General features: G+C 38.3%; 3 protein-coding genes across 3 annotated transcripts; 2 read left to right on the top strand and 1 right to left on the bottom strand.

Moving 5' to 3' along the window:
• Nucleotides 1–553: 553 nt before the first annotated feature.
• Nucleotides 554–4,988, top strand: LOC103322873 (F-box/RNI-like superfamily protein). Its single transcript, XM_008224821.3, has 8 exons — nt 554–980; nt 1,075–1,320; nt 1,626–2,032; nt 2,405–2,590; nt 3,160–3,352; nt 3,701–3,777; nt 4,028–4,178; nt 4,380–4,988. The coding sequence occupies exons 1-8, from the start codon at nt 711–713 to the stop codon at nt 4,674–4,676; spliced, it is 1,827 nt and encodes a 608-aa protein (XP_008223043.2). The 5' UTR covers nt 554–710; the 3' UTR covers nt 4,677–4,988.
• Nucleotides 4,989–9,078: 4,090 nt separating this feature from the next.
• Nucleotides 9,079–13,692, top strand: LOC103322876 (clathrin adaptor complexes medium subunit family protein). Its single transcript, XM_089046131.1, is given in 10 exon segments — nt 9,079–9,285; nt 9,667–9,719; nt 9,722–9,816; nt 10,092–10,399; nt 10,817–10,856; nt 10,858–11,110; nt 11,246–12,126; nt 12,488–12,544; nt 12,861–12,908; nt 13,240–13,692. Coding segments are annotated over 10 exon segments (1,875 nt in total). The 5' UTR covers nt 9,079–9,217; the 3' UTR covers nt 13,312–13,692.
• A 319-nt stretch (nt 13,693–14,011) lies between these two features.
• On the bottom strand, nt 14,012–15,064 carry GATL4 (galacturonosyltransferase-like 4). Its single transcript, XM_008224823.3, has one exon. It carries the CDS (start codon nt 15,062–15,064, stop codon nt 14,012–14,014), a length of 1,053 nt encoding a protein of 350 aa, XP_008223045.2.
• Between the last annotated feature and the right edge of the window lie 2,192 nt (nt 15,065–17,256).

Genomic DNA, 17,256 nt, shown 5'->3' with positions numbered 1-17,256 from the left:
AGCTAAACATCTAACCTTTATTCTACATTAGCTTTGACAATTTGGTTAGAGTGATGTAAGATGTTATTTCTAGCTGTTAAATGTCTATATGGCACTTTTGATATATTGATTGGAGATGCTTAAGAGCATCTCCAAAAGAGATGTCATATACCAAACACTAAATTTAAATTTGATGGTTAATGTGGCAATTTATCATTTACACAGTTTTACACTCCACTCGATATGTCAAATAAATAATTATTGTTAACAGCCAAATCATTTAAGATAAAGATGAAAAAAAATTAAAAAGGAAAATAATAAATGAAATTAACAGCTAGCTATCTTTTAAAAATAATAAAATATTAATTTGACATCTTACTTTTGGGATGTCAAAAGTAACAGCTGAAACTCTAGCCTTCATTCCACATCAACTTTGATAATTCGGTTGGATTAATGTGAAATGTTATTTTTAATCGTTAAATATCTATGTGATACTTTTGACATATCGATCGGACATTCTCTACAGAGTCTACACAACAACTAGGGGCATTTATCACAAACCGCCCCGCAATTTAACCGCCGACTCCACCGCTAACCTGTGAAAACAAAAGAAAAGAAACGCCCGAGAAATGCAAAGACCTTCTTCATTCATTTCTTCCTTCGATCCCCAAACCTCGTCTTCTCTCTAGCTCGGGCATCCTCGGAGCCTCAGAAATCTCAACTTCTCTGCGATGCGAGGCCATGATCAGATCAACACGTTTCTTCCTGACGAGCTCATCCTCGAGATGTTCGGGCGGCTAGACTCCAAGCCCAGCCGCGACGCATGCTCGCTCGTCTGCAAGCGGTGGCTCGCACTCGAGCGGCTTAGCCGCACCACCCTCCGCATCTGCGCCACCGGTAGCCCTGACCTCGTCGTTGACCTCCTCGCCGGCCGCTTTCGCAACGTCCGTACCATTCACATTGACGAGCGGTTGAACATTTCGCTTCCATGTCAGCCCCCTGTAATCAATCAATCCCTAAATTCAATGCAAATCGAATAATTCTAATTCATCGAAGCAAACGCGGTCTTATTGTTTTTGTGTTTTGTGTTTCAAGGGGAGGAGGAGAAGGACTGATATTGCTGCGGTTTCGTCGGTGAAGCTGCATTGTGCCAGCGAGAAAAATGGGTCCCCTGATGCTGGGTCTGATTCATGCAGTTTATCGGATGCTGGGTTGACTGCTATTGGTGAAGGCTTTCCGAAGCTCGAAAAGTTGAGCTTAATCTGGTGCTCTAGTGTTTCCAGTCTCGGATTGATATCGCTCGCCGAAAAGTGTATATTGTTGAAATCATTGGATTTGCAGGTGAGCTTTTGGTTAATTAAGCTTTAATCTCTTCTGGTTATTGCTCTATATTGCCTACGAATTACCATTTTTCTAGAGTCTATTCTAATGCTCAGCAATGGGCATTGTAGATTGGGACTTTTGTTCTCATTTTCGGTGCAATGTTTTTGTTTTTGTTTTTGGTACCGTTTTGCTGCTTGCACTCTTGCTTTCATTAAAGGAGGGGTCTTTTTCATTAAGTGAATCACATTGAAATTTGGTAGTTGATATACATGTCAAGTCCGCTGCATAACTCACCAGCTAACCTTAATTTTCTTTTTCTAAAGGGTTGCTATGTTGGAGATCAGGGCCTAGCTGCCGTGGGACAGTCTTGCAAGCAGCTTGAAGATTTGAATTTGCGGTTTTGCGAGGGATTGACTGACGTATGTTTGGTTGAATTAGCGCTTGGCGTTGGGAAGTCATTGAAGTCCCTTGGTATCGCTGCTTGTGCAAAGATAACTGATACTGCAATGGAAGCAGTGGGGTTGCACTGCAAATCTCTCAAGAACTTGTCTTTGGATGCAGAGTTCATACACAACAAAGGGGTGGTTGCTGTGGCCCAAGGATGTCCTGCTTTGAAATCTATGAAGCTACAATGTATTAATGTCACAGATGAAGCTTTGTCAGCTGTGGGAACTTCTTGTCCGTCGCTGGAGGTGTTGGCTCTGTATAGCTTCCAGAGATTTACTGATAAGTTAGTACTCGTTATTCCTCATGTTGATGTTTCACTTATTTTTTAGTGTAATGGAATTACATTTACATACTTAACGAACCTGTTATTTTTATCCCTAGTAGTTTCTTTTTGAGTTCTTTCCAATACGAAGCTTCTTTTTGGAATGAATACTGAATACCTGCTCAAGTTTCAGCATTTGTTTCTCTACTGTATCACATTGAATGCACCCAAATCCATGGGATTCTTGTGTAAACTTCAGATTGTGCATGTAGACATTATTTTCTAAGATTACTGAGAACAATATGAAGTTTTGCGTTTGTCTGTTTCATTTCATTAATTCCGCTGACAAAGTTAAATAACCGTCTCTTTGTTTTCATGTCTGGTACATTTCAGAGGTTTAAGTGCTATTGGGAATGGATGCAAGAAGTTAAAAAATCTTATTCTTAGTGACTGCTACTTCCTGAGTGACAATGCTTTGGAATCAATTGCAACTGGCTGCAAGGAACTTACACATCTTGAAGTGAATGGGTGCCACAATATTGGAACAATGGGCCTAGAATCCGTTGGCAAATCTTGCCCGTATGTTGCTCTCTCAGCTTAACTTAAATTGGTAATTTAGCTGGTAACTGTGTGGATGCATTGAGTGGAGGCCATGTTTGAGTTATAGATGTTGCTAAACTGTTGAAGAATTCCATTAAGCGACATGCTTTCACTAGTTTTCTTTTAATGTGTTATATGGATAAAATTGGCATGAATGTGTAGCAGTTTTTTTTTTTGGATGAAATGAATGTTTAGCAGTTAGTTTCTACCGTAGGTGGAAAATTATGTACGTTCAGAAGTTGTATCCTTGGAAATTTTACATTTAGGTCAGTAGTGGGAGTTGATGATTGTGTTCTTCAATACACCATGCTAAACAGTTGTTTCACTGTTTTCTGAGTATGATGTCATGCCATACGTTCCAGTAGTTAAGGAGTTGCATAGACTCCATCATATGTTTCTTGCATATTTTCTTAGGTTCTAACGTTTTGCTTCATCTGAAATTGCATGGCTATGGTTTTTTTGGGGGTCAATAGCCTACTAGGCGGTCTTTTTAAGTATCCATTTGTGTATCGATGGTAAGTTAATCTGAACATTTTGAAAATGTACAGGCGTCTTACTGAGTTAGCACTGTTATACTGCCAAAGGATAGGCAACTTTGCACTCAGTGAGGTTGGACGGGGCTGTCAGTTCTTGCAAGCTCTGCACTTGGTAGATTGCTCAAGTATTGGAGATGAGGCCATATGCAGTATAGCTACAGGCTGCAGAAATTTGAAGAAACTTCACATTCGTCGATGTTATGAGGTCTCTCTCTCTCTCTCTCTCTCTCTCTCTCTCTCTCTCTCAAGGTTCCCAGTTATTTTTGCAAAATTTTCATGTTATTCAACATTTCCTTGGTTAATTTTACTTGGTTAAAATATTCTTCTTGGACTCTAGATGCAGAACAATTTTTCAGGTTGCAGGAATAAGAGAATGTCAGATTGTAGAATCATATTCCCTTTTCTGAAATGTAATATTATACTGGGAAATGTATTCCATTATGTTGAAAATATTCTTTTGTTATATATGTTCTGTCAAAAATTCCTTATTTTTAGAGTCATTTACTTATTTGGATTTATTGATCACAATGTATATCTGTTGCCTTTGTTGTAGATTGGGAACACAGGAATTGTAGCGGTTGGAGAGAATTGTAGGTCTCTCACAGACCTTAGCCTCCGGTTTTGTGATAGGTAAAGTTTCTTCACATCTTGTGTATGTTTCTCTTAAGTTTTCTTTTAACACAATATTTCTATTTTTCTTTTTCTAAGTCAGATCCTTATTTTTTCTGTCTGCTCAGTTGAGAATTTTCTGTTTCAAACATTCATTTAACTTCTTTTTTTTAATGTTTGTCATTCGGAATCTACAACCTATATTACTTCATGATGTCTATAACATTGTATATCATTTTTCACATCTCCTAACCTTACCTTTTACTACTAGAGTGGGGGATGAGGCCCTTATTGCTGTTGCTCAGTGTAGCTCGCTACAATATCTAAATGTCAGTGGATGCCACCAAATTGGTGATGCTGGATTGATAGCCATTGCAAGAGGGTGCCCACAACTTAGTTACCTAGACGTCAGTGTTCTCCAGGTGTGTTCTCTCTCCCTCTCTCCCCTCTTCCCCCCCATTCTTCCCAACAAACAGATGCATCTTCTTATATTATCTTTTTGGCAAGTATAATTGATGCAAACACAATATCTTTGTGGACTATACACGTGCTCCACATGTATTAATATCTTTGGCACGTTCAACAATCCTTCTTTCAACCTAACATAATTTTCTTTTGAAAAGAATTTGGGGGATATGGCAATGGCTGAATTGGGAGAAGGCTGTCCAAACCTGAAGGACATTGTGCTGTCTCATTGCCGTCAAATAACAGATGTTGGTATAAACCATTTGGTTAAACATTGCACAATGCTTGCATCCTGCCACATGGTGTATTGTCCGGGTATAACTTCTTCTGGAGTAGCCACTGTGGTTTCAAGTTGCCCTGACATAAAGAAGGTCCTGGTCGAGAAGTGTAAGGTTAGCTCGAGGACCAAACGGAGGGCTGCCTCTGTTATATCCTATCTTTGCGTGGACCTGTAAACTCCACTTGTATTTATGTACATCTTTTGCGCTTACTGAATTCAGAACATGAACACCAAAGTACTGAAAAGCAAAATCTGGAGCCAAATCCTCGCCTCTCTCAAGTTACAAGCCAGTTATCCGCACATGCCTGATGTTTTTTTTTGGGGTTTTGTTTTCAAAATATTTTGCCTGTGTTTTTTAGGGGGCAACTTCTTTTTTAATATTGTAATAAATGTTTGTAACAAAATGTTTGTAATTATTTTGAGTGTTATTAGTGGTTGTCAGTTGACATGAATGAAATATATGCATGAATCTGTTTTTTTCCAAGAAGACTCGAATTTTTCTTACACATGAGCCTCTGTATTCGAATTTTTTCCACCAATGTTATTTGAGCAAAAAGAAGTTATTGGGCAATCATCTTCACTCATTATTTTTGTGTTTTTATAACCATGTGTTATAAGGACCTAACTCGAAGGTTGAAAACCTTTTAGAGCGAAAAAAAAATAAATTTGGAATTTGGAAGTCGTAATAGGAACAGAGAGAGAGAGAGTATTAAAAGCGAAAGATAGTTTTATTGAAGGCTAAAAAAGAGGGAGCAGCGGGAGTTTAGGTCAACTTATTTCTGACTTCGGGGTCCTTCCAGACTAAAAAAGTCGTAAGTTACTATCTCTATCTCTATCTATGGAGAAGAGTCAATCTAGTTTCACAAGTATTCATGCAGAATGGTTTAAGTATAATATATAGGCTAAAAATCATGTAGATGTAGTTTGGCAATTCAATTATTTTTTATCTTGTAGTTTCAATTCCGTCAATTTTAACGCTGTGGTTTTATATTTGTAGCAATTGAAGAATAAGTTAGTATTTCCGTCAACTTTTTTAATGGTGCAAGGGTAATTTCGTCAACCCAAAACCTCTAAGCATCAAAGCTCAACACATGGCATAATTATTTCTCACAATAAACTATCTATTCCTCGAGAATTTGTTACTACTTTTTTCTAGTTACTTCGATAAGGGAGAGGGGGCACACACTCGAGAGGATTCGAAAGTGAGTCATGAGGGGAGGGGGAGCACCTCAACCACTGAAGTAAACCCAAGGACCCCATAATTTGAAACTACAAATATTCCTATTAATGAAGATATCAAGAGATACGGAGGAGCATCACTGGCACGACAACAATTGTTCAATGACATCCATTTGCACCTATTATACTAGTCCCATTTCATGAAGATCTATTCTCCTATTTTAGCAAGAAGACTTTATGAAACACATAATTTCAAGTTGAGCACAATAAGAGAAGAGGCTTTTGAAGTATTGTATAATCAATTAATAGATCATTTGGAAGCACAAGATGATGATATCTCATACTTGAATAATATAACATAAGAAGAGATTCACAATATCCAGAACATGATGGAAGCATATGATAAAAAAGAATCTCTCATCTCCCAACAACATAAGCAACCATAATAAAAGCAGTAGCAGCATCACCAGTGTCCATGTGAAGAGATCATCTAAGCAATCATAAAGTAGCTGCTTCAGTTCACTTGAAGAGATCATCTACATAGTACCAAACTTTGTAGAAGAAAGTAGGATCATATTTGTCACCATACGGAAAATCTACCTTCGCACCATTTCAAAATTAAGAGCAAACTTCCAAGGCAATCTAGAAAAATGAAAGCAAAACGTCACTTTTGGTCCCTGTGGTTTACTACTTTTACTATTAAGATCCATGTAGTTTCAATTTGATCACTTTTGCCCCTGTGGTTTCAATTTGAAGCAATTAGAGAACAATTCTTAATTTCTGTCAAATTCTTCTAACTTCTCTTCCTTTTTTAAATAAACAATATAAATATAAATTTTTAGGGAAATTAGTTTTAAATATAAAAAATCCTGAGAACCTTCCCCCTAGTTCGCAAGGATTGGAGTGAGGACTGCAAGGCTGGAGATGTAAAGGAGAACCAAGATGAGGTGGGTTGAGTTGCAAGACTTCCACATGTTCCTTCTCTGGTTGGCTTCTTCTTTCTCCGCTTTTTCTGTCTCTTGGTTAACGGAAATAATTCGCTCAAGACAGTTCAAAAAAGAGTCGAATCGAGTTGAGTTCTGGAGATGATTTTTGCAAGGCATAGTTGTGCGAGGTGGTTTGGTAAGCCTGGCAACAGCAAAGTCTCATCGGAAGAGGCTTGAGTTTGACAGTGTTTCTATTTTGTATTACATTGTATATTCTGTAGCAAACAATAATAAACTAAATATTGCAGACTTGTGTATCTGTATGCTTGCTGTAATGTTGCAGACTTCTGGTTTTTCACCCCTCCCCCCACAAACCCAGAAACCCCCTCGATTTCTTATCCCTCCCAACCCCAAACTCCAGTCCATACCCACCAACCCCAGCCTCGCCAACCCCAGAAAACCCCCTCGATTTCTTACCCATTTTGGTTTGAACTTAATCCTAAACGATTTCAAAGTTCCAGCAAGCATTGTTCGTTGATTTTGGCACAATTTGGTTATTTTAGTTTGGGGTGGGCTTGGGTGGTTGTGATGGTGGTTGGTTGGGTTACAGGAAGGTGGTGGTTAGCTGGCTGGGTGTTGGTTAGTTGGGCAGTCGGGTTAGGAGGAGAAGGGGAGAGAGGTTATATATTTATTTTAAAATTGTAATTTTCTTTAATTTATATTAATATTGTTTATTTAAAAAAGGAAGAAATTGGTTAATAATTTTTGGACCAAATTGCCTCTTAATAAGTAACAGAAGTTAGAAGAATTTGATAAAAATTAATAATTGTCCTCTAATTGCTTTAAATTGAAACCACAGGGACAAAAGTGATCAAATTGAAACCACAGGGACCTTAGTGGTAAAAGTGGTAAACCACATGAACCAAAAGTGACGTTTTGCCAAAAATGAATGAGAGCAAAAGACCCACTTGTGTAATGCTTGTGAGTTTAGTATATTATCACTCATCTCAAAAGAAAAGGTTCTTAAAAAAAAGAGTAATGTTGTTTAGACACACAAGATTGATCACATTAACTGACCACCTTATGTGACAGTTGATGTGGTCATGCCATTTCAATTAATGAATATTGCTGTGTAGATTCTACTTTTATTTTCTTTATTTTAATAATCCTTAAAAACAACAAAATTAAATTAATTATACGCAGGTTCGTGGCACGTTGTAGCCTGCTGCAGTTCGTTCTCTACCCAACACTCCCTCCATCAAATCCAGTAACACCGGTGCACTGCTTGCCACATCTCCAAGCACCACCAAGCCACGTGAGAAACTTGACAAATCGCATCAATCCATCTCGGAAGAACATTCAGTTTTAAAATAAAAATAGTTCATATTTTGGGAATTGTTCAGCTTCTATCCTTCACCATACTACCCATTTGATTGGAAAGCTAATACCCCATTCCTAGCAACACACCAAGGCTTTAAAATTCTTTCGGATTTTTGGATTTTCTAGATAGCTAGCGAAATAGGCATTTAGATTTTCTAGCAATACCCTATTCCTAGCGACATGACCAGAGAATATGAGATCTCAAAATCAATTCGGATTTTCTAGATAGCTAGTGAAATAGGCATTTAGATTTTTGAGAATCAATTCGGATTTTCTTGATTAATTGATTTGTGCAGTTGGGTTTGTTGAATCAAAGAATTGGTTTTCTTTTTGGAGGGAGAGTTGTTAGAGATCGCAGGAGCATGACCAAAGGCCAAAAAGAAAGGAGAAGGGCAGCCAAAGGGATACAAAGAAGAAGAAGAAAAGTTGAAAATATAAATTACTTAATTTGAAAGGGGAAAAACAAAAACACAAGTGAGTGACGTGACATATTTCCAACCCAAATGGCAAGGGCAAGGGCAATTACTATTTATTTTAATTTATTATATTTTTTTTATATTTAAACCATTAATTTTGGCATGAGAAGTGAAAAAGAGGACTAGGTATTTATATATATAAATTTCTGAAAATTTTGGTATTTTTTTCAATTTTTTTTAAAAAAATTTAGTTGCTGACGTCGTCAATGACATCAACAAACCTAGGCAAGATTTGCCTTTGGGCTTGCCCAAGTTTGTGGCCCCCATCAATTGCCTAGTCTTGCCTTTGTGCACTGGAGCCAAAAGATGGGCCTAAGCCCCATGCTGCCCGGGCAAACCAACAGCGCTGCACTTGCTCTAAATAGCATTACTCTAAAAAAAAAAAAAAAATGGGCATTATCGTCCAACTACTACAAAATACGTCCTTATACGCACCAAATGAATAATTCCCCTATATTAGGAGAGAAACTCTCATGTAACTGAGATAATAAGTGCTATTCCTAGCCAATAACAGAATGACATATATCACTTTTCTATCATTGTGGTATTTGCTGGGATAGCAATGTTACAAGAATTTTTTTTTTTCCTACTTACATCCTTTTGTTGGGGGGCATAATATTATCTTCCTTGAAACGACGCCGTTGTCAACGAATTCCAAAACGGAGCGTCGAAGATCTGTCACCATTTCCAGAACCTGCAGAGCTGTGTCTCTCTATCTCTCTCAGTTCTCGATTAGTCAGTTGCTGAGCGAAGCCATGACCGGAGGTTGTAGCATCAGAGCCATCTGGATCCTCAACCGTCTCGACGCCGTCGTTTTCTCCAGGTCTTCCCCTCACACATTAACCTATACTCCTGCCATTATATATTGCACAACCACAAACTTAGCTAATCTTAGATACAAATTTTCTGCTTCAATTTCCAAAATCCAATCGAATTAGCACCCAAGCTATTGATTCTTTTCAAATCCAAGGCTCTGATGGGTTTCTGAGGAAAACCCAGCAACAAAAAGTTGTTTATTTTATTAACTTGATTGAGTTAAAGCCAACCACTTGGATGAGGATCTGTTTCTGCATTGGTGTGCAAAAGCTAAGATTGGAAACTGGACTCTCTGGTTGGTTGGGTTTCTTGGCAGCCAAACAGGGATTTATGAAATCTGAGTCTTACAAATTTTGTTTTTATTCTTAATTTTTTTTTTCCTACTCAGGAGGTTTCCGGTGGTAGAGAAGCGGTGGAGGGGAACTTGCAAGAGCGAAAACAGACCTCTACCGAGGGTGATCTTAATTACAGAGTATTTACTTCACTTCCTAGTGATTCAGAGTTAGCTGCTGCATTTGTAGATAGAAAGAGAAGGTCAGTTGAAAATCGAAAACCATTTGTGCTTTGTTTCTTGTTTCTCTTGTTTTGTTTTCTTAGGCTGTAGCTGTACGAATCATGTGAGAATGTGTTTACAAATATTATACAGCTTGAACTATGAGGGCGGTGCGTTTGAATTGTAAGAAAATGTGCTAATATTACTTCATTGATTTAAATGTGTTATGTATTACAAGTGATTTTTGTTGGTTATGGTAACTTTACTGCGTTTCTGATTCTCCAATGTTACTAACCATTTCTTTAATGTGTTTAGGGAAGGGGTCTCTTCGTGGGTTTGGGGTACGTGTGAGTCAGTCAGCTGAGGGCTCGGATTCTTGGCTTGATGATCCTATTACACGTCATATAATAGGAATTTATATAAACAAAGAAGAGGACGGTGATAGTAATGTGCTATGGCCTTTAATCTTGCACACAAAGGGCCATTATGTCATCCTTGTATTTCCGTTGGTGGAGCCCAGGCATCTGAAGGCGTACATGACATTATGTAATAGATCTGATTGTGGCATTGCTGTTGGAGTGGAGGACAGTATATCTTCCATTCTGCTTGATCTTCCGTCCATCACAGGGTATGGTAAGTTACTTGCAATGTTGTTTAGGAAGAATATCATACTTAGAAGTGTTAGTTGTTTTCTCATTCTCCTCAACATCAAACTGATTTCGGAATCAACTTGTAAATTGACCTATGAGCAGTGCCTGTGAATTAAACTTATGGGGCACATTAAATTTTTTAGAATGCATAATGAGATTAGTGTGTCCCGGATGTATGTGTAAATTAAAAACCTTCTTATACACATTTCTTGTTCTTCCCTTCAATTAATGGATGCAAGTGATTCCATTTTTTCTGCATTTCACTACGTGTCTTTCCTCCATTTTATCAGAAGGGAGCTGGGCTTGCATATTTTTATAAACTGACTTCTACTTGTAATTGGCATGTAAGACTTTCTCCAAAGACATTAAGCAGTTCTTTTTCTTTTTCCCCTTAGTGCATTTATGGTGGCACATGCTATTGGTGACATAATAACCTGGCGATGTGGGGGAACCTGAGGTGGTTGTAAGTGCATCTCCATCTGTGGGTGGGCTGTTAGATTCACTAACTGGCAGTATAGGGATATCAAGCATCTCCTCGAGGGCGAAACCTGTAGCTGCACCAGTTGCATCCTCAACCCCTTCCAGTGGTGCTGTGACAGGAACTGTTACATCAGATGCTCACAGGACTGGTTCTAGGACTTTAGATAAAGATGCACTTCGAACTTTCATAAGTAGTTCAATGCCCTTTGGTTGGTACTTTTTATTATGGTATTTCTCATCTCAGATTTCTTTACTATCGTTATCACTAGTGGCAATTTGGTGGATTACCTTGCATTTAGTTGTCTCTGGTTTGTGTCTTATGTGCTTGTTGATCGTACATATAGGAACACCGTTGGATTTGAGCTTCCCCAATATTATTTCCATTAAGGTTAATGGCTTTTCACAATCAGATCTTCCTCCAGCAGACCTCAAGCAACCAGCATGGAAACCTTACCTATACAGAGGAAGGCAGAGAATGCTATTCTCAGTTCATGAGACTGTCCATGCTGCTATGTATGACCGAGACGAGATTCCAGATAGTATATCAATTTCTGGTCAAATCAATTGTCGAGCTGATTTAGAAGGATTGCCTGATGTGTCCTTCCCCTTGAAAGATCACATTGAAGTTTTATCATTTCATCCTTGTGCTCAAGTTCCAGAAAAAGGTATTGATAAGCAAGCTGTGATGTTTTCACCACCATTAGGCAATTTTGTTCTAATGCGTTACGAAGCAGTCTGTGGTCTTGGACCTCCCATAAAGGGATTTTACCAATTGTCGATGGTCTCTGAAGATAAAGGTGATTTCTTATTCAAACTGCGGCTAATGGATGGTTACAAATCTCCTCTCACTATGGAGTTTTGTACTGTGACTATGCCTTTTCCGACAAGAAGGGTTGTATCTTTTGATGGCACTCCATCAGTTGGAATAGTTTCCACTACAGACCATTCAGTGGAATGGAAGATTGTAATGGGTGGGAGGGGACTCACCAAAAGTATTGAGGCAACCTTCCCTGGGAAAGTTCAGTTTGCACCATGGAAACCTAAAAAATTACCTCCTAGTTCGGCCTTTGGAAGCATAGCTGATGAAGATAGCGATATTGAGACCGATGGTAACAATAATAGTATGGTAAATATAGATGAATTCCTAATGGAGAAAATGAGCAAGGATCTTCAGCCAGCTGATTTGGAGGAGCCATTTTGCTGGCATGCATACAATTACGCCAAGGTATTTGCTTCCTCTATGTTTTTCTCATATTTAGTTGGAGTTCTTGCAACCGAGAATGATGTCTTATGAAAAAAGTCTGTTGGCAATTGGAAATGTTGTTTCCATTCTAGTGGTTCAATGTTGGGAAAGGAATTAGATTTGGTTCGCATTTTGTTATCATACTCTTGCTCATGTCTATCTTAATGAATTGCATACTAAAAAAGGTAACGAAACTACAAAATATGTCCAGCATAATTTTTTTTTCTTTTTTCTTTTTTCCGAGCCAGTCAAGCACATAATTTGTTTAAATGGAATTTTGTACTTGTTTAGACATTTATTGAGGAGCTAACAGAGCCAGGCATTTTCCGACTCATGTTTGCAGGTGTCTTTCAAGATTGTTGGGGCTTCCTTGTCTGGAATATCAATTGATCCAAAATCGGTAAGTTTTGCTTCCTTAATTCTCCTCTCATGGTCTGGTTCATTACAGCAACCCAGAAATAGGTAACATTAGGAGTTTTTGTTGTTGTATTTAGGTGCTATATATACTTCTATCCTTTGGTTTCCCATTATGAAAATAAGATGTCCTCTTTTTACCACGTTGATACATTGCTCTCTAGTTTCCATCAGAATTATCCACTTTTCCAAATCTCAGCATGCCCAAATCTGACGATCACTTCCGTTTTCCTGTTGACACGTTAAAACTGCATAGCATTTGCTTGTTTGCTGGCTCTCTTAATTGTTTGTGCTACATGCAGGTAAGCATTTATCCAGCTGTCAAAGCACCAGTGGAGTTCTCAACTCAGGTACGTTTTTCTTCAGACTTTTCTATTTTCAAGCTCTACTTTCTATGTTGCAAAAAATGTTGGCATGGTAGAGGCACTGACATGAATGCTGTAGTTGCAGTTAATTTTGCGTCTTCCTTGCATGACTTTTGGGTATCATGTATAAGCTTGACTAAATATCATCATGGCAGTGCTACAAATAATTTTCAAATCTTCATTAATTAGTTCGACCAGAGTTATTTTCAAAGGCTATAAGAGAAATTCTTCTCGGTTTCTCTTTTCTTCTGATACTATTAATTATTTAAATGTGAAATTTGAGTGTGTACTTGTCGGTCTTTCACTTGGTAAACAGGTTATTTCTGGGGATTATATTTTGTGGAATACATTGGGTAGGTGCCCATCTGCTGCAGCAACGAAAGTATAGGGGATTGATATTGATGGCAACTCGGGAATTTAAAATGTAAATTCAGGGTCAACGACGTGTTCTGTCTAATCGACCACACCCTGATCTTGACTAGACTTGTTCTTTGTGTTTTAAAGTCCAATGCTTATGGTGGGACAATTTTTTTCAACTTTGGGTCGTCCTGTTTCAGCAGTATTCCAAGTCCAAGTGTAGTGGGACCGACACTTCGTTCGTAGATAGGAGTTGGTGTTTGAAAGATGGAAGGCCAAGTTTATGGTGTGATTCGTATGGAACAGCTTTCAGACATTGAAGTTTCTGAAGAGATCATTCATGTAACTCGTATGGTTTTCTTGTTTCTGTTAAGTACTTAATTACAATTGGTTTGCAAGTCATTCCTTTAAATTTGGTCCCTGAACCACTACAATTGACAGGTTCGTAACCAATAAAAGAAGACTTTTAATGAACATTTACAAATTGGATGGTCTACTCTTGGCAACAACATTCTAACATAGAGTCAAAAAAATTCTACCATCCAGGCCCCCAGCTTCACTACCGGAGCCTGCCGACAATAGTGACACTGAAGGCGCAAAGAACCCAAGATCCGATCTGATTCTGCCTCCTCGGAGCACATGCCAACCAAGGCATGTGTTATGTGCATAGTTTAATCTGCATTTTATCTCATGGACTTGCATGTTCTCCCTTCACAGTTCACTCTCCTCTTTTATTCTTCCAGAAAGTGTCTAGAAGAATGGTAGAGATCGTACGGTGCCCATAGGTGATCGACGGTGCATGGCTTCCTGGAGTCCAACCTCAACCATGGCTTACCCTTCCCACTCCAATGCAGAAGACTAATGGGACCTGGGTGGAGGCTCCTACACTCTCCTTCAAAGTTGTCACCACCTAGTCCATGTTGGTTCCACCTGTGATCCACAGCCTTGATGTTTCCAGCCAAAACCAGCAAAAATGGCGGCAAAGACCCCAAATTGTATAGCCTCATTCTCTTTTGCAATGCCATCCACTCCTCAACTTTCTGTGTGTACCCTCCTTTCCTCCATTTATCCACATCCACCACCATCACTCCTGTGTTGAAATAACATGGGTTTCTTCCCTGAAACGTCTTTGACAAATAAGGGTCAGACCAAAACGTATGGGTGAAATACTGTGTGAAATTTGCCTGGCAATATTCTGGTGCAGCAACCACCTTGTCTTCCATGTCCACACTCCATAGCTTGGCAATGTCGTCCACCACAACGAGGTCTGAATCCAAGTAAATAACTCGTCCCATGTTGGGTGGAAGAATATTAGCTAGATAAATTCTTGCATAATTCATAGGCTGATCCAATGCTTGTCTTATAGACTTTGATATCTTCCCACGAACCCGGTTTGAATCAAAGGCATAAGTCTTGAAGTTCAGATAAGGGAATGTAGACTTTATACTTGAAAAGAACTCTGGTGCAATATGCGCTGAGAGAAAGTGGAAGTAGAGATTTTCAGGGCATGTTGAGTGTTGCAACAAGGAAAAGACGGCAGCCATGGTGCCCCGGATGTAATTGGCATCCAAGGTCATGGCCACGTGGATGCCGTCTGTGTTCTCGGAGCCACATTGCTCCCCGTTTTTAAAGGAGGGGGCTTCACGGAAGATGGGAAGGTCAGGGGAGCTACGGTGAACGATGCCCAGGCGAATGCCGAAGGTGGTGGTGAGGGGGTGGAGGAGGAGGATGGGCAGGAGGCCGAGGAGTATAGGGAGAGGGGTTGAAGTACTCCAGGACGCCATCCTGTCACGGCTTTTGGTATTAATTTTTTGGGATTCCTTCGAGGCTTCTAAGGGCAAAGGCAGGAGAGGCCATTGACATTCGAAATGCGGGTTGTGCATGGGAGAGAGGTAGGGACGTTAGGTAGAGAGAGAGAGAGAGAGAGCATAAATTGTGAGGAAGAGAAAAAAGGTCGGAAAATCTTAGACTAAGGAAGACTTGAGAGTTTTTGGTGAAGCCAAAAAAAGACTAAAAGAACAAGGGAAAGATTTATTGCCCTTTTTTTCTCCGAGTATTTTGGGTTGTCGAAAAGTTTAAAAGAGGTTTTTTGTTTATAGATATTTTTTTTGTTGCCTTTTATTTTATTTTTAGTTTTTAGTTTTTTCCTAACTGTGTTCTTGCCATGCAGCTCTATACTAAAGTTAAAAATAAATTTATATATATACTTATATAAATTCCTCCCTACTTCCATGATAGTTCTTTGTTTCATTTCCAAAAAGATTTTGGAAATACCCCTTTCAAGACAGTTTAGGCCCAAGTATTGATTTGTCTTGTAATGAAACACTAATGTCAAAGCGGACAAAACTTTTCTTTCAAAAAACAGAAGAGAAAACTTGGCTTTCTCTTACCCAAATTGGTAGAATTCTATGACGCCCTTAGATGAGATCCTATTATCTTAAATGTTAGATCAAACTAATCAATTTAATCCAACGATTAAGATATAGAGTCTCATCTCACTATAGAATTCCACCAATTTGGGTAAGAGAAAGCAAAGCTATATATATATATAGTAAGTTTGATCCAACGGTTGAGAGATATGACATCATCTAAGGCCCTCACTATAGAATCACTCTACCAATTGAATTGTTTTGTAATGCAGCGAAATTCTATAGTGAGGGTGCCGTATATACTCCTCATGTGGATCATCATATTAACTATATGATCATTTCATTAAACTTAAGTGAAGTTACTATTCAGATGAATTATTTGGTTAATAAGAAGTTCCACATCTATACTCCATATATCACACCCTCGTTATAGAACAACTCATGTGCAACAAGTTGGAATGAGGCATGTCATGGCTGGATTCTGTGGTGGGTGATCAACAAGTGTTGGGCCCACTGATATAATGGGCTGAATAGGCCAGGGGCCCCATTACAACGAACCTGTTACTTTTTACAGACAAGTTTTACCCCAAGCCTAACAGTAACTTTGAAGGGGTCAATTCAGCCATGATAAGTAATTTGATTTTGATTTCAATTTCAATTTCTTTCTTTATCTTATTCCAATTCAAAAAGACATAATACTTTTGCATGCTAGTTGAGCTGAATATAAATTATAATTAGTAGAATATTTAAAAATAAAATATTTTAATCTAGCATGCAGGAGTGTCTAAGATCTGACAAATTATATTGGTACGAATCCTAAGTTGTCTGTGATTAATTAATATATTATTAACGTTAAGAACTTGAGATTGAGATCCTGCTGCTGCTGATATACATTGTATTATTCATGTCACGTTAGGCACATAATCAATCCACTTATAACATATCAACATTATAATGATTATGTGTTACATTCCCTTTTTCTTAATCTTATTTTCAATCCATGCAGACCAGCTTATAAGAATTTTTTTCATAAAAAATACTATTGGTTTTTTTTTCCCTTCTTCTAATGAAATGAAGCAATAGACGCAAACAAATAGCAAGAAAATTGCAAAGGATTCACTGGTGTAGTGGTTTAAAGCAATTGTTTTCTCATGAAAGGTTTTGGATTCGGATCCTAGCATTCCTGTATTGTGTGTGAGTTTAGTATATTATCACCTCTCTCCATAGGAAATGTTCTCCAGAAAAGAAAAGAAAAAAGCAAGAAAAATTAATTAAGCAATTGTTTGGCATGAGATGCTTCGCAGCACAATATCTTTTCGAAGTATGCAAGAGGTAATCATAGGTGATACAGTCCAATTAGGATCTTGTTTACTGCTTTAAACATGTATTAAAACAAAGGATTAAGAGTTCCAAGATGTCGGCATTTTTATCTTTTGGTCCACCATTGCCAAAAGCCTAAGAACACTTTTCATTCTCACTCATTGGAAAAGTGAGAGAAATTAAAAAAAAGAAAGAGAGAATAGAAGCATCTTCTAGATTTGTCTTTGTGAAATCCAAAAACCCAAAATAGGGTTTGAGTGAGTCAGAAATGTAGAAAGTAGGTTGGC

Source organism: Prunus mume, linkage group LG2, assembly GCF_029339155.1.
Source record: "Prunus mume cultivar Tortuosa linkage group LG2, ASM2933915v1, whole genome shotgun sequence".
Taxonomy (NCBI): Eukaryota; Viridiplantae; Streptophyta; class Magnoliopsida; order Rosales; family Rosaceae; genus Prunus; species Prunus mume.
Note: the sequence above shows the minus strand (reverse complement) of the source record. Positions and strands in the feature narration are given on the sequence as shown.

Bases quoted from the DNA above. Each gene is read 5' to 3' on its own strand.
- LOC103322873 (XM_008224821.3), top strand. From the start codon at position 711: ATGCGAGGCCATGATCAGATCAACACGTTTCTTCCTGACGAGCTCATC. The intron at 981-1,074 runs GTAATCAATCAA...TTGTGTTTCAAG, and splicing joins CGCTTCCATGTCAGCCCCCT to GGGAGGAGGAGAAGGACTGA. The intron at 2,591-3,159 runs GTATGTTGCTCT...GAAAATGTACAG, and splicing joins TCCGTTGGCAAATCTTGCCC to GCGTCTTACTGAGTTAGCAC.
- GATL4 (XM_008224823.3), bottom strand. From the start codon at position 15,064: ATGGCGTCCTGGAGTACTTCAACCCCTCTCCCTATACTCCTCGGCCTC.